General features: G+C 37.0%; 1 protein-coding gene across 1 annotated transcript in view; it reads right to left on the bottom strand.

Annotated features, from left to right (window-relative positions):
• Positions 1–25807, bottom strand: part of COL22A1 (collagen type XXII alpha 1 chain) — a 2341282-nt gene that overhangs the window by 242720 nt on the left and 2072755 nt on the right. Inside the window, exon 54 of the mRNA XM_044067281.1 lies at positions 5–58. Coding sequence (XP_043923216.1) covers positions 5–58 — 54 coding nt within the window. The remainder of the gene's footprint in view (positions 1–4; positions 59–25807) is intronic.

Raw genomic sequence — 25807 nt, 5'->3', positions numbered from 1 at the left:
TTACTGGTTCTCCTCTGCTTCCAGCTGGACCCTGAGGACCTTGAGGGCCAGGATCTCCCTACAAGGTAAAAAGAAAATGAATCACTCAGCACTGCAGTAAAAGAGGTCAGCAGCACATCTGACATACATGAACCATTAATTAACAGATATTAGAAGATATCAGCATATAATCATTGCATAAAGTTTAAACAATGTTGTAAGATAAATGCAATAGTTGGTCTTTAGGATTAGAAAATAAATAGACTGGAATCCATCAACCAAGCCATAATAACTTCATAGCAGATAGCATAATTAAATTATCTCTGTCTGCATACCACAAAAAATCTATCTTTAGATATCATCCTTGTAAGTAAGCCTACAGAAGTTTCATTAATGACTAAGCTAGCAACTGTGATCAGACATGTGCTGCAGCTTAAGACCGTGAGCTATATTCCAAAGTATTGAAATAGCAAGGGTGCATCCACCATACCGATCTCACTTCTCTAAACAGTAAAATTCACCCCACCACCCATTCTGGAGGGAAGGATCAATCCATTTTAATATCTCTCAGTGCTTTGATATTGAACTGAATGTAGGCACCACTGCACTCAAACAAAATAATATGATTCAGAAACATTCTATGTTGAGATCTGCATTGCCTTGTCTGAGCATAGGGCCAGAGATGCCAGAGAACCTGTTGTCATACCTCACTGAAGTTTTTGGGGAAAGCAGGTCCCTCCATCAGTATGATCAATCTGGCATTGCAGGCAGTGCACATAGGAAGACAGCTTTTAATACTAGTTCTGTCATACTGTTGAAACTGTAGCGCATACTGGTGAATGCTGCCATGACAGGCAGCAGTAGGTCCAGGGACAGAGATATGAATGTGGGGCCAAATTCACACCAAGGAATGCAGTCTAAAATGAGAAGTTGGGGGATAACTCCCAGTACCCACTCAATTCCAGGTAGCAACCACCCTCCCCCAAGGCCAGACACAGATGGCTTCTATCGTGACACTGCCTGCAATACCTATGTCCACATACAGGTGGAGTTTCACATCAATTGGATCACCATTTATTTGGCCTTAAACACTGCTGAGCCTCCACAATGACAAATTAGTAGGGGATGTCGAGTCTCATTCCACTTTGTGAATCAGATGTAGTTTCTCCATCAGTCTCCATTAGCATATGCTGATTGGGGACTGGTGGATCACTATCATTTGGAATCATCAAGGAGTTAACATACCCAACTTGGGACTCAGCCTAATATGTTATACCATGCAAAGGATATTTGGAATCCAGCCCAGTGTTTGCATACTATTTGCATATACTCTCATGTTACACTTAAAAGGCCATTTTACTAGGTATATGTCAGAAAAATATGTATTAATGTGTGTATTACTAATATGCTTAGTGCATTTAGAGCTTGAAAAGGGTTAACACATTTATTCTATTTCATACTGCATAAATCTGTACAAACTGCAGATGCTTTTCTGACCTTGTGTTGTTAGCTAAAATCTTGCTTGTGCCTTGGAAATTTACTAAGAAGCAGATGATTCCTGCTTATGTCAGGAAAATAATGAATAGAACAATACTACTTGTATGAAACTTAGACAAGAAGTTCCGTTTTGTGCTGTGAGAAAATACACAGCTGTAGAAGCTATAGATAATCAGGACAAAGCCTGTTTGAAAATATGAACTGCAACCAGCATTTGCTTGTATCTGAATTAGAAGAGTACCTTGAAATGTAACACTGTACAATAGAAGCTTGTAAACGAAGTAGAGCCCACCAAGGCCAGGTTGTTTTTCTCAAAAGTTTCTCACAAATCTAGTCATGTCAGCAGAAAATCTGAATAACATCTGCTGTAGAACAATACTGAAAGTTGTGTTTGATTACGTCAGCCATAGAAGGCCATGTCTTGTAAAACAGTATAAGAATAAGAATACTTCCTGTTAGCAGTTAGACAAATCCTTGTATTTGCATGTTTTTGTCTCCTTGCGGCAAGTAATAAATATGCCTTAACTCAACCTTACGTGTATTGGTCTTTGAAGTTTTTTCCTGTGACAGATTGGTCCTTCGGACCGGAAACCCTCACTTCGCCTCGGATCAGACAGGCCAGGTGGCTTGAAACCGTACGGGGAAGAAACCACATCAGTTTTTCTTAGTTGAAAAGCCCTTCGACTGAATTGTCATACAAAAGAGGCCAGCCACTTTCTGATCTGTGACTGAAGGACAGGTTTACTCAAACCAAGTGATCAATCACTACTTTTTTCTGTTTTAGATCAGGGACTAGATTTGTATTTATTTTGTTAAGACTGTTTATACAAGTCAGGGACAAAAAGATTATTGTCTTGTCATAGATCAGGGAAACAGAGCAGGTAGGCAGTCATTCTGAGATTATAACAAAATCCGTGGTAACACGTTAAAAATAAGGAGTTACATAACGATTAAAAGGGTAGAACAAAATGGGTAATAATTGTACAAAAAGATCCCAAAATCCGCCGTTAACCGAAGATGCGAAATACATGCAGTCACAGCGTGATGATAATATTAAATACTACTCAAAATGGGTTAATAAGTATGAATTTGATGGTAAATTAGAAAAATCCTCACTTGTCAAACTTGTCAGACAGCTTAAAACCAATTCTAAAGGTCGGGTAAAAAAGCAACGTGAATTAGGAATTCCTCAGGCACACAGGTGGATTGAGGAAGTAAACCGAAGGGAACAAAAGAATAATAATTCAAAAGCAATGTTTTTAGATAAGGAGGACAATAACTTAGTAATAGCATCAGCCCCTCTGCCTCCCTTATCAGAATATGAGGCAAGTGAACAAGTTACTCCACCCCTGCGATATCCTGTTGTCACTGTAAGTAGAGACACTACAAAAGCAAAACCGTTTATTAGAGATTCCGTCGAGACCAGGTCTCGAACACGGGCAGGAAACTCAAAAGGAGACATTGAGTTATATCAAATGGGTAGAAATTCACGATTTATGAGTGAAGAAGAAATATGCCCACTTATAGAAGTATCTAATCCTCAGGCAGGGCAAGAAGGTCAGGACCCAACTATTCTAGTGTATACACCCTGGACTCCAGAAGACATCCGGAAAGCCAATGAGGGAATTCCCCATCCAAAAGTTAATTTTAGAAAGTTCTTAGAAGATTTGCAAGGAATGAGGCTAAGTTATAATTTAAATGGAGAAGAGGTAGAAAAAGTAGTCAGATAAATTGTGGGACCAGATTGGCACATGATTAGTGGTGACTGGAATCCCCGTGATGCTACACTCAGGCCCCTACCACATAGTAGCACAGAATTAGACAACAGAGTGAAAGGTCTTACAGACCGAATCTCTGAGAAATGGAAGCCTAGGGCAGACTGGACTTGCATTAATCAATGCATCCAACAGGAAGGTGAAGCTATTGGCATCTGAAGAAGGAAGAGCATCGACTATTCCGAAAGCGCTAATTTCATTAAATCCTGTTTGCACTGTCTCCGTTTTGAATTTGCCTTCTTTTTTGTTTTTATGAAGCTATTGACTGATATTATGCCAGACTATTAGAATGTTTTAATAACCATTGTGGAATGCAGGTTCCTGAAGATCAGACACATGATTCCCCATATGAGCAGCAGTTAAAGAATGCATTTTTGAAAGGCAGTATTGCACCCATAAGCAGCTTTATTACAAAGCACATGGTAGATCATCGTACAAGCAGATTACAGTCATTACTTGAATACGCTAGGCATGCCGAAAGGCATTTTAATAGCAAAAAGAAAAAGAAAGCCCAAATATTTTCTGTAGAAGATGGAGCAGACATTTATGTAGTACAGTCCAGGAAAAAGGGCAAGAGAAATGCCCAGGGAAACAAACAATCTGATCAGCGATCAGAGGACTTTGAAGGGTGAAAGAAAAGGGGTGAATGTTTTAAATGCGGTAAGAAAGGACACTTGGCAAGGGATTGCAAGAAAAACAAGAAAGCAACCACGGAAGATGAGGAGGGTGAGGACTGACTATATGATAGTCAGACTCAGGAATCACTAGAAGAGGATAGCAGAGAAAGGACAAATGAGGATGTGATAGAGGGAATAGAGAATGTGACAGAAGAAATAGAGTAAGTGCAGGAAGTCACGGATAGCGAAGGAAACGAAATATTAGATTTGGCTTTATTGAGCTTAGAGCTCTATTTAGCAGACACAAAACCAGAAGTTACATTCTTGGTAGAAGGGAGGGAAGTCAGATTCTTGTGTGACTCAGGGGCATCATGGACCCTGATACATCCCTCCAAACTGCCAGAGAACTCAGAGTCACCTGATTACATATTAGTGAAAGCAGCCAATGGACAGCTGTATCAGGAGCCCCTCTCCCATAATATTGCAATAACTGATCCTGTTTCAGGATTGACCCAGAAAATCAAAATTGTTGTTTCTGCAAAATTCCCAGTAAACCTCTTGGGCAGAGACCTTATGCAGCTATTTGATATAGCAGTAGTTCTGACTATGCAGGGTATGGCAGCACAGTGACAAATTGATACCTTTGCAGTGCAAATGGAGGGTAAAATGTTTTATTGGTACAGCCAAGACTTGGTTACGACTGGTCCAGGGGCAGTGACCGAAGAATTGATGATTGCAGCCATCAGCAAGTTCCCCTCCCTTGACATTGATAAACAGCATTTGTTGCACTATACTCTGTATTATTGTAACACACCAGGACCTGATAAGGAATATGAGCAAGAATTGTTTGGAAATTGTGCAAACAGATTGATATTACGTAATCTGTACTGGGACACAGAAGGGAACAGTGTAGCCAGCTGTTCATTGCCCCAGGAGTTCTTTGCACTCTATAAATCTAGTTGATTACCACATGTTAGCTTAACTAAGTACAAGAATGTAAAATGGGTAGACTTAGGAGAAAAAGTCACGAGATGGGAAAAACAGACAGAGTTAGAACTGTCAGAACAGGGAATACAAATGCAGAAGTTGAATTGGATAACTCAGACCCACCCAGCTGTACACTTGCAGTCTAGCAAGGACAGCTGATTAGCACTCCTATTGAAGGAGGAAGAGAATGCCTTACAGAATATACCAGAAACTCTCTGGTCAACAGGAAAATCAGATGTAGGACTTATTCGTACAGCGGGACCAGTTACTATTATGCCAAAGTCAGCATTTAGACCACAAAAAAGACAGTATCCCTTAAGAAAAGATGCAGAGGTAGGAATCAAACCTATTATAGCAGCTTTACTTAAAGAAGGGGTGCTGGTGGAAACTCCTGATTCACCATGTAACACACCTTTATTTCCTGTTTAGAAAGCGAATGGAGAGTGGCGTATGGTCCAAGATTTACAAGCTGTAAATGACACAGTAATACCAACGGCACCTATGGTGCCAGACCCACACACCCTGTTGAATGATTTAAAACCTCAGCAGAAAGATTTTTCTGTGGTGGATATCAGCAATACGTTCTTCTCGATACCGATACACCCTGACAGCCAGTATTGGTTTGCATTCACATTTCAGGGGAAAGGTATACATATACGTGACTACCACAGGGGTATTGTGAAAGTCCGACAATATTCTCAGAAGAAATGGCAAGCAATTTGGCGGGATTTACCCCATGAAGAGGTAGCCAGATTTTTCTTTATGTTGATGATATCCTGCTGGCGTCCCCCACCCAGCAAGATTGTAAAGAAGATACCATAGACCATAGCACTATTACAATTTTTAGCCACTGAAGGACATAAAGTAAACAAAAATAAACTGCAGCTTTGGAAAAAACAAGTTAAATACCTAGGATATGTAATATCCAAGGGAGGTAGAACATTAGATGAGGACAGAAAAGTAGCGATTTTACAAGCACCAAAACCCACTACCAAGAAGGAAATTATGTCCTTCCTGGGTACGACTGATTTTTGTTGGAGTTGGATTCCAAACTATGCCTTGGAATCTGCACCGTTGACTAACCTGATTTATAAAAAGCCTATGGCAGCACAGGATTTGTTACAATGGACACCAGAAGTGGAATCTGCTTTCTGCAAACTGAAACAGTTAATAGCGTCCTCATTAGTTTTGGGATTACCAAACTATCATAAACGTTTTTTTCCAAACTGTAGATTGTAAGCAAGGTTATATGACATCACTGTTAACACAGCAGCAAGGGGACAAGCAACGCCCCATTGCTTATTATTCATCACAACTGGACCCAGTGGCACGGTCTTTACCTCACTGTGTACAAGCACTAGTTGCAGCTGCAATGGCAGTACAGGCTTCGGCCTCAGTAGTTTTGTTCCAACCTCTCACATTGAGAGTGCCTCATGCAGTCACGATTATTTTATTGCAAGAGAAGGTAGCATATCTTTCTCCTGTTAGGCATCTTTCCTGTATGACTATATTGTTGAGCCAACCTCATATGACAATTGAACGATGTACGACTTTGAACCCTTCTACCTTGCTCCCCACCCCTGCAGATGGCACACCACATAGCTGCCTGCAGGTGATTGAGCAAAAGACACTGCCTATAAAAGACCTTACGGATGTTCCCTTGGATGATGCCAAGGTGACATACTACGTAGATGGCTCATGCAAAAGGGGTCCTGCAGGACAGAACCTAGTAGGATATGCAGTAGTTTCTGATACTGACATTATAGAAGCAAAATCTTTACCATACAATTTATCTGCACAGGCAGCAGAATTGATTGCCTTGACACGGGTATGTACCTTAGCAAAGGGTAAATGTGTGAACAATTTTACTGACAGCCAGTATGCTTTTTCTACTGTACATGTTTTTGCGCAACAGTGGAAAAATCGAGGAATGATAACATCTACTGGCAAACCAATCTATCATGCACAGTTTATTTTAGATCTTTTAGAATCTATTCAGTTACCTCAGAAAGTAGCTATTTGTAAATGCACATCTCATACTAAGCAACAGGATAGGATTTCAAAAGGTAATGCAAGAGCTGATACAGCTGCAAAGCAGGCAGCTTCAGAAGTATTTCTTTTGAATGAGGAATTACAATCCTCTGAAATTTTAGACTTAGAAATGTTAAAGACAATGCAGACACTTACTACGCAAGTTGAAAAACAAAGATGGGTAAAACGAGGAGCAATTCTCGAAAAGGGGCTGTACATCTCTAAAGAAGGAAAACCGATATTGCCATCTAATTTGTTTAGATATGCAGCCTTGTTGAGCCATGGGCAGTGCCATGTCTCAACAGGGAGGATGGTACAGCTGGTGAACCAAGTGTTCATGACGTACGGATTTACAAACTACTCTAAAAAAATTCTGTTCGATGTGCCATGTTTGTAATAAACATCATGCACAAGGGGCATTAAAGCCCAAGCAAGGGAGTTTCCCTACACCACCGTATCCATTTCATGCTATCTGTATGGATTTCATAGAGTTGAATAAATGTAAAAATAAGAAGTATTGTCTTGTCATTGTAGATATGTTTTCCAAATGGGTGGAAGCCTTTCCGACTAAAAATCCAGATGCAGCAACTGTGGCCAATGTCCTTGTTAAAGAAATCATCCCTAGATTTGGCATTATGGAAAGGATCTACAGTGACAACGGCACACACTTCGTAAATCAGACCATACAACAGTTAAGTAGACATTTTGGTATTTCTCTAAAAAATCATTGTGCGTATCACCCTCAATCTGCAGGGCTAGTAGAGAGGCATAATGGGATTTTAAAGAATGAGCTAAGGAAGTTAATAGTTGAAATGCAGAGAAATTGGGTGTACTGTCTGCCCCTGGCACTGTTGAGCATGAGAACTGTTCCAAATGCAAAAGGATTGACTCCTTTTGAAAAATTATTTGGAAGGACTTATTATATACCTCAGTGGAAATCTCTCATGCCCACAGACCAGGAAGCTGACAGTACACTAGCTGAGTACATGAGAAATTTGTTAAATTCTAAACATTTGTTGCAGTCAAATTCTGTTTCAGATAAAGAACGAACCAGACCGTCAGAAGTGGCAGTGTCCCCTGGAGTTTGGGTTTGGGTGAAGACAATAAAAAGAAAGAATTGGGCATCACCAAAGTGGGAAGGTCCATATCAGGTGCTTCTGTCGACACCCACTGCAGTCAAGATAGCGGAGAGTGCCTCCTGGATCCACCTGATGCACTGTAAATTAGTCAAGAACTTTGAACTGGACAAAAATCTTGTCACATGCCAAGAGTAAAAATGATAGAGTCCAGAAGAAACAGGAATGCAGAACAACCCTTTCCTCGGAAGTATTGCATAATCGTCCTGTTAACTGTACTAGTGGCAATAATCTTTTTGTTGTGGCCTTTCCTTTTCCCAGCCACACAGACTGAACTGAATAAACGTGAAGCGTTACTCATCAACTGGCATCCAAACTTTAACACTTACCAGGCAATTAAATATGTGTATGCTGAGACTTTCAATGTTTCGAATTGCTGGATTTGCACAGCATTGCCGATAGCATACAGGGGGTTATTAATTGCTACAGTCCCCCTAGGGGTCAATGAGACCTGGGAGAACTTGATTTATAATACCTCAACCATTATATCACAAGATAAAATAGCATTTACATCATTGGCTATTGGATTTAGGAGCTACTTGTGATTTAAATGAGACTGCAATCCTCCATTGTTTTGCTCAGCGGTGTTTGTTTTTAACTGTTTATCTTTGAGCTTGTTGTTCCGTTGAGCATTCACTCCACTGGTCCTCTTTATTCATTATAAAATAGCATTGCACTTGTCTGTTCCACAAAAGGGAACTGTGTGTTTTTAGAAAAATTATACTGTTCAGGTGGGTTGGAGCAAATGCAATGTGACTGTTCCTTATAGATGTTACACTAAAGGTAACAATGTAGATCTTTACTGTAATACAAACTATGATTAATTTCTTGGATTGATGCATAAAACACTTGATGAAATAAAACATAATTCTGTTCTTTATAAACAACTGTCTATGATAGATAAAAAAATGTTTCATGCAGGGTGAGTGTATATTCATAGCAAAGTTACTACTAAAGCATAGGATTGTTACTTTGTGTGTGGCAGAAAGGCATACAAATGGTTACCTGAGAATTGGTTCGGCAGTTGTTTTTTGGGTTACCTGGTTCCGGCCATACGACACACTGCAGTTTTGCCTCGAGGAAAAATTCGAAATGTCCGAGAGATCGTCAAGAAACCTGTAAAGCCAGTGGGACAAATCGATGCACGTTGGAAAGACCATCCTTCCATAGGCAAAGGACTGACACATATGGACTTGAGTGATAGCGTTATATCATGGGCAGGCATATTACCGGCATATGGAGCAGTGAAATCGATCTGGGGGCTGAGAAAACTGTCAAAACTTCTCGAAGTAATGAGTAATGCAACTTTTTCCGCTCTCAGATTGGTAACTGATGAACTGAATGCTATGAGAACTGTAGTGCTTCAGAACCGCATGGCTCTTGACTTCACCCTAGCGGTGAGAGGTGGTACTTGCGCTTTAATCCAAGAAGAATGCTGTTCATATATTCCTGACCATAAACACGAGATAGACAATCATCTTGAGGTAATTCAGCAAGTGTCGGCCATGACCAAACCAGGCCCAAACCCACTGATGGACTTTTTCCAGAAATGGTTTGGGGGATGGAGTACCATCCTAATGAACATCCTGATTGCCATTTGTGTAGGAATGCTCCTACTGGGAGTATATGTTTGTTGTGGCATCCCCTGCATGAAAAGACTGATTAAAGACCTTATAGACATGTCAGTTTCTGAAACCTTATATCAAAGTACTGAGTTTGAAGAACTATTAAAAGATTGAAAATGCTTTCATAAGTTTAAACTGAATGACTCTCTTAACTGCAAATCCTAAGTGGAAGAGGTTAGGAGAAGAAAACAAACTGTTTATGCTTATTTTGAAAGTAGAATAAAAGTATTAAAAGAGGGGAAATGTCAGAAAAATATGTATTAATGTGTGTATTAGTAATATGCTTAGTGCATTTAGAGCTTCAAAAGGGTTAACACATTTATTCTATTTCATACTGCATAAATCTGTACAAACTGCAGATGCTTTTCTGACCTTGTATTGATAGCTAAAATCTTGCTTGTGCCTTGGAAATTTACTGAGAAGTAGATGATTCCTGCTTATGTTAGGAAAATAATGAATAGAACAACACTACTTGTATGAAACTTAGACAAGAAGTTCCGTTTTGTGCTGTGAGAAAATACACAGCTGTAGAAGCTATAGATAATCAGGACAGAGCCTGTTTGAAAATATGAACTGCAATCAGCATTTGCTTGTATCTGAATTAGAAGAGTACCTTGAAATGTAACACTGTACAATAGAGGCTTGTAAACAAAGTAGAGCCCACCAAGGCCAGGTTGTTTTTCTCAAAAGTTTCTCACAAATCTAGTCATGTCAGCATAAAATCTGAGTAACATCTGCTGTTGTAGTCTGTATAGGACATGTTATTTATGCCCTGTATTCTTTTAGTGAGGAAGCTCTTTGGACATTCCAGTTGTTGGATGTGCCTGGTTAGGTATATAACAAAGGCAGCATTGTACTTAATGATAGGTCTGATGAGTGCTATAGAGCAGAACATGGAGTTTCTTGGACCTAGGTGACATGCCCTTATTTATAAGTTGCACAACATAGAATGATTTCATCAGTAGCGTAGACACCTGATGGTTAAAAGCTAGATTACTCTCTATATGTGTCCCTAAGTCCCTGACTAATAAGTTGACTCCTAGGGATGTGTTGTCAATATGGCAGTTACAAGAGGTGGCTGACTTCCTTAAGGATACTATTAAGAATTTCTTGGCAGTTAGTTTTAGTCCATTGCACTGACACCAGTTATTTGACTGTGTCAGTCATTCTTGAAGAATATTAGTGTCAGTGCGGGATCCTATGACTGCTCCTAATTTGCAGTCATCTACAAATTTGGTCATAGGCTCTTGATGATGGCATTGACTTAAGAGAAGTGGGTGACAAAAAAGAATGGCCCCAGGACCAAACCCTGAGGGACTCTACTGGTGACCATCATATTTGTAGAGGTGGACCACCCAGTTGTAACTTCCTGGGTCCAGTCTGTGAGCCCTCTGGCTATCCACTGGGTGACACAATGGATTACGTGAAACCTCTTCAGCTTGTCAAAAATGTCTAAGTGGGGTATTGTGTCAAATGCCTTGGCCAGGTCAAGGTGGGCAACTACATTGACTTTGTCCATTGATTTGATGAAATTTTCAATGAAATCCACCAGGCTGAGAAGGCATGACCTGCCCTTGACAAAACCAAATGGGTTGGGTCCAGTGTCCCTAGGTTTTGTGTGTCATTACTGATCATTTCCATAATTCTTTCCATGGCTTTGCATATGACACTACTGAGATTTATGGGTCTGTAGATTCACGATCTGTAGATGGTCTGTCTTTGTGCAGAGGAATGATAGTTGTCATTCTCCATTCATGAAGCATGAAGCCTGTTTGGAGGTTACAGTTATATAGCAGTTCAAGATGGCTTGATAGGTCATGTATCATACTATTTAGAATGCAGCCTATGAAATTGTTGGGGCTCACCAATGCAGTGTCCCTGGCCTTAGACAGAGCATTGAGGACCTGTAGCCTAGTGATAGTTGAGGAATTATATTTGATATTATTTCCTAAGGGGATGCTTGGGTTGAGAGAGGTATAAAGTTAGAGATTAATTTGTCTGCCAGTAGGTTTGCTATGCCTTCTGGTTCAGTGTAAGTGGATCCATTAACAATGAGCATTGCACACAATTGTGTATCACCTTTAAGGTTGCAGACATAGCTAAATACTGTCTTTTGGGTGTCCTTGGCCTCAGAGGCCAGAGTTACCTCAGATATGGATTTGGTAGACTTTATTTGTCCTCTGAGTTGTTTGTTTAGTTGGATGAGAGCACTCTTATAATTTTTGGTATTACACCTAATTTTTGCCATGATTTTCTTCCTTTTATCATACAGTCTACTGATGTGATTTAACCATGGTGGTTTGCTTTTTTAAGTTAGTTCTGCACTTATTCCTGGTGGACACAGCTGCCTCTCTGCAGCTATTAGCATATTTGTATAGGGTTTCTGTGAACAGTTCCACATAGGCAGCAGTGTTCTAAGTGTTTATGAGGCTTGAAATTGTATCACTTAATATGAAGAACTTAGCCTTAGAGTAGTTTTTGAATGTTCCAGGGTTAGCTGAGGTTCTGGGTTTTATTTTTAATTCGAAGGAGACCATTTTGTGGTCTGACCTTACCATTGAGGACACTGCTCTAGGGGGTGTGCAGTGCTCTCCCATACTAATGAGGACCACACCCAGTATGTTTGGACCACTGGACAGCATACTGACACTCTGAAACAGGAAGTTTGGGTTTAAAAAATCTATGGCATTCTGTACCTTCATATTTGGTGTAATATATGATTGCCAGTTAATAGTGGGGGTAATTAAAGTCACCCATAAGTATGGCATTGGGTTGGATGTTGAGTGTCTCCAGCAAGCTTAATTATGTGTTATGTGCTTCCCGGGTGATAGAGGGGACTTATTGCTTGGAAGAAAGTGGTGTGGGATTTTGCCTATGATGATTTGAGAGTGGAGAAGCTCAAGTGCATCATTGTGTTTGACCAGCCTCAAGGCACGTTTATTTTTTATGTAAATGAAAACACTTAATTATTGAGTCCCTGCCTGTGTAGTAGCTGGTGTAACTGAGTAGAAGGCATTATAGCCTTGCGCTGCTGTGATGTTCTTTGCAGCTTTACACCATGTCTCAGTGACTGCACAGATAACAGGATTCTTTAGGGCTAGGATAGCTTGTAGAAAGTGAAGTTTTGTGTTTAGACTCCTAGCACTGAGCAGTGCACACCTTTATATTTTTTTGGTTTTGATTTACTACGTTGAAAAGATTGTCAGTTTGAGACCAAAACATATTTTCTAAATCTGACTATATTCGGTTTATGATAAATCACAACACTTGTAATATCCAAGCTAAGTTTACCTTGTATGTCTTACCTAAATTAATAGTATGTTCTGTTTATAAAACGGATTCTGCTGATGTTGAATGTACTTGTTGAGACTATTACAGTATTAATGAAATATTGAACAAGCAGTTCATGATTCTTAAAAAATGTAAAAATATAACTGAAGGACCAACTTATTGCATATGCAAGTTGAAGATAAAAATACTCTCATAGTAAATTCTAATTGTGACCATATTTCTATTGGTTAAATAATATAGCAATAACCAACGCCTGGGTGTGGGTAATGCTGGATTTACCCACGGTTGGTGTGGTTTGGTCACGAGGGTGAAGCACGAGTGGCCAAACAAAGCCAACCGTGGGTAAATCCAGCATTACCCACACCCAGAAGTGGGTTATTGCTATTATACAATGACATTAAGAAAAAAAATAATTACTTTTCTTAAATAATGGCATTGTATAATTCCTCCTTGCTGCCCTTCCACAGCTGTCTGGTATTCTGCGGCAGTTCTGATGTACTGCGCATGCGCATGCCTACGCAGTACATCAGAGCTGTGGGCAAAAGCAACAGAGAAAGCAAGATCTCCGTTGCTTTTTAAAAACTGTTTCACTATGTTAAATGAGTTTAACATAGCGAGACAGCTTTAAATAAAGCAACGGAGAATCTCTGTTGCTTTTTTAAAGCTGTCTCGCTATGTTAAACTCATTTAACATAGAGAGACACTGTGAAGCAATGGAGATCTTGCGTTCTCCATTGCTGTAAAAAAAAGAGTTATAGTAATAGAAAAAGTCCGGGCGACTGGACCTTTTTCCATTACTATAGCTCTGATTTACAACGTGCATGCTGACCAATCAGCATGCACATTTTTGAATATTTAATGGGGGGGTCGTTATATAATATGCAGTTAAAAACTGAACTTTTGGAAATAACGTCAAAAACAAAGAGGACAAACTACGTTCTGAAACTATCACAATCAGGAAAACTGTGATTGAATTTCATAAATATTTAAATAAGTAACCTATGATATGAAGCTCTTTCATAAATATCTGTAAGGTTATAACTTAGTATAAATCCAGTAATTTTAAATGATATAGTGATTTTGCTGGATTAACTAATAAATGAGGCATATTTAACTACATAGATATCAGTAAGTATTTCATAAAATGCTGCACACGCTATGGCCCTGATTCCAAAAGACTTGCTTTCAGTGTAAGTGATGACTTAAACTGACAGCAGGCTGACAGCAGATGTTTTGAAACCTGGTCCCCATAGTAAGCTTGTTTATAGGCCTTAAAGTAAGTTGCTTACACTGAGTGCAAGTCTTTCAGAATCAGGGCAGGCTTGCCCTGAGAGCAAGTCTTTTAGAATCTGGCCCTATATATTCCTTTTCAAATGCTGTGTATACTGGCTATTGGTTTTTATAGTATAACTGTTTACTTATTTTTTTCCCCTCACATTTGTGGAGCTAGTTTTGGAAGCCATTAATAAAGTCTGATTGTTTAAAACAAGTTTTGTAAATTGCTAGAAGATGAACATCTCTCCTTGAGCGCAGGGTAATCTGCACATATGTTGCTTCTTATTTGAAATGAAGGCTCTTCTTTTCTTTTCGTTTATATAATATCTCCAAATTCTCAGTCACAATTAAAGACTGGAAACATCACAAACAGATACTTTAGATTAAACTAGCGCAAAAAGGAGTCAAAGGAAACTCAAAATAACTGTAGCAGCTGATTGGTAATACAGTGCCTTTTCAAATTCAGATTCAAAGTTGGGAAGAATGTAAATGGGTTGTGTGCATGTGTGTATATATGTATATCTATATGTATATGAATATCCATCTATATATATATATATATATATATATATATATATATACATATATATATATATATATATATATATATATATATATATATATATATATATATATATATATATATATATCGCAAAGGATCCCTGTCAGATTACTGAAGATTCAAAACTTCAAAATTCATATGGTCGGGACCATATGACTGAAGTTCTGAAACTTCAAATATTTTGAATGGAGATAGCGGTACAGCACATAACAGGAAACGTACCCTTTTCTGCAATGTAGTGTGATCTTGGAGTTGGTATATTTAATTAGCAGGTGGTCTAGGGGGTGCAGAGGGGCTTGTCCCCCTGAGAAAACATTAAAAATAGATTTTATTTATTTATTTATTTATTTTTTTTATATTCAGAGTTCCAAAACTTCAATCATATGGTCTCGGCCATATGAATTTTGAAGTTTCAGAACTTTGATAATCTAACATAGATCCATATATCTATATATCTATAAATATATATATATATATATATATATATATATATATATATATATATATATATATATATATATATATATATATATATATATATATATATATATATATATTTATTTATTTTACATTTGTTAATCGGGTTATTCTGTCTAGGTTCTTAGGAACCCCTTTTCAGCAGAGACCCAAGGAAAAAACTCCCCAAAAAAGTTTAAGTAAACAAATAGTAAGAACAAAGATAAACATAGATCACATTTTAAGTATACATACTTCTGAAGTAATTAGATAACATGCAATAAAGGAATATATAGAATGGATAGAAATACAATAATATACATATATGGAAACTTTCACGTAGTATGGCAAGAAACTAAGCAGAAATATGGTACAACTAAGGTCAATACATTGCTGAATCAAGGTACTAGGCATGAAGTAAGTAAATATATAGATCAAGTTGTGTGAACTTTGGAAGTTAATAAATAAATTAAAGCACAGTAATAAGTGATTATGGGAATTGAGTGTAACATGAGCTAACTAGTAAGGAATATGATGGAAAACATGTGTAGGTAGTAGTAAGAGAGAGAGCTTGGAGTGATACAGTTAGGTTATCCCCAAGTGTTTCTTGGGTATTATTTTAGAGCAGGAACATATCCAATTTGATAGTAAAAAAGATTTAAGCTATTTCTTGAAGGCATTTTTGTCTTTAACTAGTCTAAGGGCTAAAGGGTGTGTGTTCCAATTTTTTGCAACTGAGTGACAATAGAGTATTTTCCCAATGGTTTTGTTTGGCTTAAGAACTTCAAGAAAGTATTGATTAGTACTTACTAGTGGGCGTTGAGGAGTATAAAGTGTCAGAAAATTTGCAAGGGATTGGCAGGATTTAGGATTGTTCAGTATATTGTGGGCTATAAGGAGTTGGGATTGAGGCAGTAAGTTGAAAAACTCAGGCCAGTGTAAAGCCTTTAATGAGAGGCAGTGATGCGATTGGTAAGGTTGATTTGCAGCAAATCTGGCTACTTTGTTATATGTGGTTTCTAGTTTGGATATTAGGTTACTCTGTAGATGGGTAAGAATAGGTGAATCATAGAGTAAGGATGCTAGAAACAGGGATTGGGCAAGGGATGACCTGGATGCACAGGGAAGAATGTTTTTGTGATGGTAAAGCAGACCTAGTTTTTGGTGTTTTTTTTTTTTTTTTTATTGAGCTATGAATATGCTGGTTGAATTTAAGTTCATCATCAATTATTGCTCCAAGCAGTATTGTTTGGGTGTCAACAGAAATGTTAATTCCATTAAGGGATGTTATGGAAAAGTTCTGTTTTGCATGTTCCAGATTTTTAGGTAGGAAAAGTAGTAGCTTAGTTTTGCTCGCACTTAGCAGGAGTTGGTTGGATTGTAGCCAGTATTTAACTGAGTGGAGTGAGTTTTGTGTAAGGAATTGAAGATTACTATGTTGTGGGCAGAGTTGATGATGGTCGAGTCATCAGCATACTGAATAAGATTGGATTGGAGGCAGGATGAGTAAAGGTCATTGGTAAATACATTGAAGAGGAGAGGGCCCAATATTGATCCTTGTGGGACCCCTGTCCTAAGGGGGAGTAGGAAGAGCTCCATCTAACAGCCTGGTGTCTATTAGTGAGGTAATCACAGAACCAGGAGGTGGTGGAGTTTGAGAAGCCTAGGTTGGAGAGTTTATAGTGAAGTATGGTATGAGATATGGTGTTGAATGCTTTCGACAGGTACAGAAAGAGGGCTGATGCTATTTTGCTATTATCCCTGACTTGAGCAATGTTATTAGTAAAGGATACAAGAGTGGTAGCTGTGCTATGTGTGGGGTGGAAGCTGTGTGTGTGTGTGTGTGTGTGTGTGTGTGTGTGTGTGTGTGTGTGTGTGTGTGTGTGTGTGTGTATATGTTACCAACAGTATAGACACATCAGAAAAAAATAAACATATTTTATTATTTTTATTAAGCACTGCTGATGCACAAATGTTATCATTTAATGAAAAAATCTGTTTAATGAAAATCAGACACAAACACATCCGAAGAGGTTATTCATTTGCTAAGAAGGTGGTTTCATTCAAATCAAACCATAAGAGTGCACCACATCAAGTTTCATTTTCAAAACAGGCAAATTAGTGATTCTGTTACTGATCTGAGCAAATTACCATGGGAAAAAAAATTACAAGAAATTTTGTAAGATGTAAGGGTCCATGGATAAATAATTTTAATACTCAAAGAAAGATACCGGCTGAAGAGTTAAAATTTTAAGAAAGTATCTGAAAGACACAAACATTATAATCAGCTCATGGAGATGGATGGATGCGAAAATGCATTTAACTATTTTCTTGAAGAAACACTGAGATGTAATGATCTGCTATAGCACTGTTTAACATGAGCAGAAATTGTAATGTCTGGCTGATAAACAAGGCACTGAAAATACGTTTATGACCAGATGACCAAGTGGATCTTTGCTAGTAACTGGACAAATATATGTTAAAGAGGTTGGTTTTGCAGTTCATTTCCCAGCTAAAGATGATTCCTCTGCAGACCTGAGAATTAGTGCAAATATGGTGAAGAATGTGTGGTACAAAACCAAAGATAACCAACAACCACACTCTGATACCTTCGAAGGTTGGAGCAACCACACAGTAATAACCCCAAAAAATTGCAGACCACGTAAATAGTCCAACAGACTCAAAGTCCGATACTGGGAACAAAAAAGTTTGTATAATTGGGTTAACTTGTAAGACACCACTTTATTGACCACAGACAGTTTAGAGCTTTTGTCCAACCCAACTGGACTTCATCAGAACCATCCAGCATTAAAAAGACAAAATATTTAACCATAAGCCCCACCATACAAAAGTACTTGGTTAAACAATTAAGTAATAAAAATCTGTTAAAGTGCCATGTACATTCACATTAAAATTAATCACAAATATATGGACATGTAAAAAACTCCTAGTATAGTAGTACCATAACATAAATGCAAATTAAAGCACATTAAATAACCTCATATGCTTATATAAAAATTAAAATCCTATAATTGGGTAGCCCGATGTTTCAGCACTGATGTAATAGAGACACACTCATTCAAATCATTTCCCCAAACAGCATTCAATTTTAACTGCCAAAATAATTCACTAATTTCCACTCATGTCTCCCAGTCCCCACCTCCCATGATGTACTGGGGAACTACTTCTAATAATCCAAAATGGAAATTCGTAGAGGCATCACAGGACTGCACATGCCTGTATAAGGCATTGTTAGTATTTTTCCAAGAAATAGCATAAGTATGTTTGTATATCCTTTTTCTAAATTGGCATTCAGATTTACCTACATAAAAACTCTTACAGGTTTGACATACCGCAATATATATCACCCCCTTAGTAGAACAATTACCCTGAGCTAATCTAATAATCTCCTCTGGTTCATCTATAACAATCATAGTTTTTACCAAAATAAAAAGGACATTGGTGGCACATCCCACATTTCTTTGTTCCTTTTGAATTTTCTACAAGTGACTTATTTACAATAGTTGATCCTTTAAAGATGTTCTTAAAATTATGACCCATTTTATATACAAAGTGGGATCCGGAACCTAGTTTACTAAATATATGTCCATCCCCCTTAAAGATGTTCCACTTTTGATTCAGAATGTTTTTAACTGCGTTAACCTGATGGTTGAAACTGACTACCATAGCATGTATGTAATTAATGGTAACGGGGTCCTGTTGAGACCTTGTGTTCCACACTTTCATGTACATTGTTCAATGGGACATTATCCTGGGTTAACAGTGATGTAAATCTAGTACCCCATAGGCTCATTACTTCATTGATAATCCTGGTTAAAACATTGTTAGGATATCCCCTTTCCAAGAAGTAAAAATCTAAGGGTTTCAACTTCCTCTTTAAATAGGGTATAGTCTAAACACATTTGTGCTGCCCTTACCAGCTACCCCTTAAAAATATTCCTTTTCACATGGTATGGGTGGCACCTGTGATATTCCAAAACTAACTGTATGAAAAAGTAGGTTTTCTGTATACTTTTGAACATAGTTTACTTCCCCCTTCCACTTTAAAAATAGTCACATCCAAATAATTATTATAATGTGTGTTGTATTGGCCTGGAAAAGATAAAAGTGAAGTAGCCTCATTCAAATAAGATAAAAGCTATTATGGATGGTGACATCCTGGTCCTTTTAAAAAATAAATATATCATCTAAAAAAATGAAATAGCTATACCATTCTAAGGCCAAGTGACTAGATAATAATACCTGCCTCTCCAGGGCAAACCAAACCAAGTTTGCATAAATGGGGGCACAACTTGCCCCCATGGCAACTCCTTTGATTTGCCTATAATATTCTCCTTCAAAAGTTATAAAATTGTAACCCAATATTATTTCCATAAGTTCTACAACAACATTTACTGTTCCATTATCAAAAGAAGTAAGTTCTGATAGATTCTGAAAAAAGTTCCAGACCAAGCTCATGGGGGATTGAAGTAAACAAATCTAATGCAAAACTCCCTCATATAGCCAAATCTAATCCTATAGAGGTTGTCAGTGACCATTGTACCACACCTACTGCACAGGGTTAAGACCCTACATATAAAATTATTTATACTGAGGCACTTACAGATATCCTTCCTAAAACTCTAAGACCTCCTGCACAGTACAAAGAAAGGGTCCTTAGCCATCACGTAAATATTCCACTAAAACATGACCTGCAGCTACGCATAGTAACACTGTATCCAGTGCCTCCACTGCTAAGCTCTTAAGGTAAACCAGCACACAGCCAAATTTCCTGGTCATTGGTGATTGTGAAGTGAGGCACACCGATGTCCCCCTCACAAGACTGAGTAAGGAGAGAGTCACAGTTAGCTGCTTTTCTGAGGCTATGATCCGTCAAGTTACACAGGCACTCAGGTCATTGAATCACAGTTACCAGTATGGCTCTGTCATAGTCCACGTGGGTGTTAATGACCTGAGACGTGCCTACCTTGGCAATATGAAGCAAGACATAATTGAGGTCACTGATTATGTGTCTCAGGCAGGTATGAGCCTAGCACTGAGAAGATTCCACTTTCTCCACGAATTATGCCATGTTACCAAAAGAAAATGATTGACTTTAACAACTGGCTTAGCTTCTGGTGTCAGTCCAGGGTGTTACAATATTACAATGTTACAAGATATAAAACTTTGAGACCATTTGGTCTCAATCAGGAGCTGGGCCTTTAATTATACTCTAGAAGAGCATTTTCTTGCACATATTGCTCATATTGTTATTGAAATTTCAGTAATTTTGGGAATGATAAATACATACATTATGTAATTTATTTATATTTATCTATGTGGATATAATTTATTTGATAGTAATTGATATAGGAGAATAATTATTGTATTTTGTATGCAATTACACTCTGGTATAATTTATATACATTTAAATCTATGAATTATATGTGCTTGATGATCTATTGAAAGTGTATTATTTGGTTGACAATAGTTTATATTAACTAAAATAAGCATATGTTATTATTTATTTATTTATTTTGATATAAAACTATTTAATATTTGTATTTGATGGTTAAATGAAATAATATAAAACTTGTGAAAAAATAGAAAAGTTGGTTGATAACAGTTTATATAAACTAATATAAGTAGATGTTATGGTTTAATTTTGATGCATAGATCACTTTAAATTTTGATACTCAATTATACTAATTGCTAATCAACTAATTAGTTACTATATAAAAAGAGTTCATATTGAAAGTTGTAATGTGATCCTTTGAAGGCGAATGGCCGAGGTACCAGATCGTTGAATAAAGAGCGTTGGTGGAATTTGACTGTTGGTGTGTTGTTTAACAGAACTATTTGGCTTTGTGTGTTTTTGCTGTTGGAATTTGTTCATTCAGTCAAATTCCCACTTGCTTTTTCTTTTGGACATTTACTTATTTCTCAACATGTCGCTACGTAGCTCGAGCTCTGAACAGAGCGGTCCAGCTAGTTCGTTTATGTTTTCAAATTTCCTTAGTGAACGTGATAAGAGGTATTTGCATCTTGATCCTTGGAACATTGGAGGTAACAATATTGCTGCTGATGAATGCTTTAATGAACTGTCTAAGCTGATGTCTAAAGAAATAGCAGTATATTTTGATACTCGTTTACTAGAGAAATATATTAGCCTTGACATTACACCACGGGGTTTGCGGGTAGAGAAACTGCCTGCTACCCCCTTTTCCGAAGATGAAACAGATTTGTTTAATGAGTGGAAACAAGTGTCATTGTCTTGCACTACTGGTTGGCTCAAAATTTTAATAAAGCGCAACCAACGCAACCATGAAAAAATTAAAAGTGAAATCATGACCTTACAGAATAGCTTGGCAGCAGAACTGAATTATGATATCCAAATGTCAGCTTTGAATGAAAAAATCAATAAATTAGAAACGGACATTGTGCAGCGTAAAAGAAATAAACTAATCCGTGACCTCAAGGATTACGAAACTGGCGTTCTGTTCAACTGGCAACGTGAACCCACACGTAAGACCCGTAATAGGTCAAGGGGCAGGACTTGGAGCAGTAGTTCCAAACGGAGAGGGTTATCAGCGTCTTCAGTTTCTTCAGCGGAGGGTAACACTTCTAAAAATGTTTCCTTTGCTGAAGCAACAACGGCGGTGAACAGAACCTCAAATCGTGAGGTTACTTCGGGGTCTGGCAGCTGCAACAGTGACAACTTGAACTTTCAAGCTGACGATTATAACAAGGGAAGAAACAGGAGGAATGGAAGGAAGGGAAGAAACAAACTTAAATGAAGGTTCGTCAACAGCAGTTCCTAATGAACTTCCATTATATTGTGTAAATTTGTCTAACTTAGTAATGAGTTCTGAAATGCTAAGTGTATTACACAAAGGAAGTAAGTTTGTTCCTACTTTCTTCCCATCATTAGCTGATATTTATTTTGATGTTAAACGATTCATTAGAAAACTGTTATTAAGAGTTAATTTTTTTAAAAAGGAAAGATCTAATATGTGTACTTCTATTATTAATGAACAATCTAGTGATTCAGAAATAGATGATGATTTATGTAATCTGTCTATAACTATGAGTTTGAACCTAACTTATTGGATGTTAATAATGATTTATCCAATGGTGAAATTGTTGAAAATGTTGATTTTTGTACTGGGTATGGTAGGTTAATATAACCTGAATTTAAAAGGGTAAATACCTTCATGCCTTATATTTCTGTACCTGCCATTTCAACATTTCAAAAGATTCTTTTGAAAGAAGTTGAAGTATTATTTAGTGAATTTTGTAAAAAGAAAAAATGTTTCAACTTAAACAAAAATGAATGGCAAGCTTTAAAAGTTTTGAAATCACTTAAAAATGAATATATTTTCAAACCTGCTGATAAGGGTGGCAATTGGGTTATAATGGATAGAATAAAGTATATAAATATGGTGAATAGACTGTTGTTGAATTCTGACGAATATAGGAAATTGGACAGTGACCCTATTTTGTCCTTTAATGATGAGCTGTTATTCTTACTTGAAAAAGGTGAACGCTTGGGTTTTTTTATGCACACCAATGTTAAAAAGTTATTTATTCAAAAACCAGTAACACCGATTATGTATGCACTACCAAAAATTCATAAAAACTTGGAAGAACCTCCAGGTAGACCTATTATTTCTGGAATAGGTTCTTTTTTGGAAAATGTTAACTTGTTTTTGGACTCTCAATTAAAGACTTACCTATGTAAGATAACAGCTCACATTAGGAACACACAGGACTTGATTAATAATCTGTTGAATTTGAAATGGAATTTTGATTATTACTGGGTCACCGTAGATGTTAAGTCTTTATACACCAATATTAATACCAAATGGGGTTTGGAATCCATACAAAATATGATGGGTGAGGGACCTAGAACTAGTTTCCTTATTACCCTATTGGAGTTTTGTTTAACTCATAGCTATTTTTGTTTCAACAACACATATTACCTGCAAGTAAAAGGCACAGCAATGGGTGCAGCATATGCACCATCATATGCCATCATCTATATGGATTACTTTGAGAAAAAATACATTTATCCTACTAATTATTTCAAGAACAAAGTAATCCTGTACAAACGTTTTATAGATGACTTGATTTTTATTTGCAAGGGAGATATTTGTGAATTCACGGATTTTTTTGAAGTACTTAATCAAAATGAACACAATTTACAATTTTCATATGAGATCAGTAGAAATAAGATTAACTTTTTAGATCTAGTTTTGTTTGAGAAGGAAAAAATTGAGTTTAAACCATTTAGGAAGGAAACCTCAGTAAATATGTTCTTACATGCTACTAGTATGCATCCTCAGCATTTAATAAAGGCCCTACCATTTGGGGAATTCAAAAGAATTCGGGATCATACCAGTGTTAAGGAGGATATAGATGAAGAACTATATACAGTACTCAATAGACTATTGGAAAGAGGATATGAATATGATCAACTATTAGAATGTAGGGATAGTGTGATTAACAACACAAGATTAGTTGATAGAAGGGAAAACATCATAAAATATCCTAATAAAAGGGAAATTAGTGTAAAGAATAATGTTGAGAAAGTGTTCTTTATAACTAAATTTTCCCCTTTTTCTAACATATTAGTCTCATTAGTTAGAAAATTCTGGTACTTAATATGTGAAGATGATAACATTGGTGAATTGTTCCCCAATCAAGTGAATTTTTCATTTAGAAGGGGAAAGAATTTAAGAGAAATCTTGAATAATAATTTTGTACAGCATATTAGATCTACCCCTGTGAGGGTGGGCACTTTTGCTTGTGGCTCATGCAGCATATGTAATAGAGTTACTAATATTTATATTATTAACAATATATATCATATTTCTAAACATTTTTTTAATTGCAAGTCCACTAGTGTAGTATACATAATAGGCTGTTCATGTAGGGACATTTGGTATGTAGGACAAACTAAAAGGATGATCAAAACTAGAATCTTAGAACATCTTAAGGATATAAGAAACCTTAATGTTATAAGTCCTGTTGCTAAGCATTTTATGGATATTCATGATGGTTGCAGTGATAGCCTGAGATTTAGTGTATTGGGGAAACCTTTTATTCATAAGGGAGATGATATAGTAGGCAAACTCTTAGAATTGGAAACAAGGATGATACTGAAATATAAAACTTTGAGACCATTTGGTCTCAATCAGGAGCTGGGCCTTTAATTATACTCTAGAAGAGCATTTTCTTGCACATATTGCTCATATTGTTATTGAAATTTCAGTAATTTTGGGAATGATAAATACATACATTATGTAATTTATTTATATTTATCTATGTGGATATAATTTATTTGATAGTAATTGATATAGGAGAATAATTATTGTATTTTGTATGCAATTACACTCTGGTATAATTTTTATACATTTAAATCTATGAATTATATGTGCTTGATGATCTATTGAAAGTGTATTATTTGGTTGACAATAGTTTATATTAACTAAAATAAGCATATGTTATTATTTATTTATTTATTTTGATATAAAACTATTTAATATTTGTATTTGATGGTTAAATGAAATAATATAAAACTTGTGAAAAAATAGAAAAGTTGGTTGATAACAGTTTATATAAACTAATATAAGTAGATGTTATGGTTTAATTTTGATGCAAAGATCACTTTAAATTTTGATACTCAATTATACTAATTGCTAATCAACTAATTAGTTACAATATAAAAAGAGTTAATATTGAAAGTTGTAATGTGATCCTTTGAAGGCGAATGGCCGAGGTACCAGATCGTTGAATAAAGAGCGTTGGTGGAATTTGACTGTTGGTGTGTTGTTTAACAGAACTATTTGGCTTTGTGTGTTTTTGCTGTTACAATATTTGACCTTCTGGGAGGACATGGTTGACATACCACTTTGCTTTGCCAGGGATGGTCTACACTTATCCCCTCCAAGCTTTCAGATATTGGCAAAGACCTTTAACACCCCATAGTGCCTTTTTAGGCAATGCCAAACTGATTAACCTATGAACTTAACTGTACCTATGAAGGAATATCTGAAGGTGGTACTGCTCAATGCCAGGAGTCTTCACAAGAAATTTCACTACCTGCAAGCCTTTCTCTCCCTGGAAAGTGTAGACATATGTGTAGTAACACAGACATGGTTTAACATCACTGAGAGTACCCCAGCAATGCAAGGTTCTAATGTCTTTCACACCTTTAGACCAGCTGCTGCACAGAAGGGAACTAAAGATAGAGGAGTGTCAATTTATATTGACTAATCTCACATCCTAATAGTTAAAGTGTATGACCCACTGGAACTCATACATGTGCAGCTCACTATAAACAGGCTGTCGTGCCATATCCTCGCAACATATAGGTCCCCTCCATGTTCCAGAAAACCCATACTACCTGTCTGAATGTAGTACAGTCCATCATCATTCAAATCATGGGGGATCTCGACTACCCGTCTATAGACTGGGAATCCTAAACCACTTCTAATGCACAAGCCCAGCAATTCCTAAACTTTGTTAATACCTGGAAAAGTTGGTCTATTTTCCTAGCAGAAGTGCAAATATC

Source organism: Protopterus annectens, chromosome 3.part1 (assembly GCF_019279795.1).
Source record: "Protopterus annectens isolate FY-2018-M chromosome 3.part1, PAN1.0, whole genome shotgun sequence".
NCBI lineage: Eukaryota > Metazoa > Chordata > Ceratodontiformes > Protopteridae > Protopterus > Protopterus annectens.
Note: the sequence above shows the minus strand (reverse complement) of the source record. Positions and strands in the feature narration are given on the sequence as shown.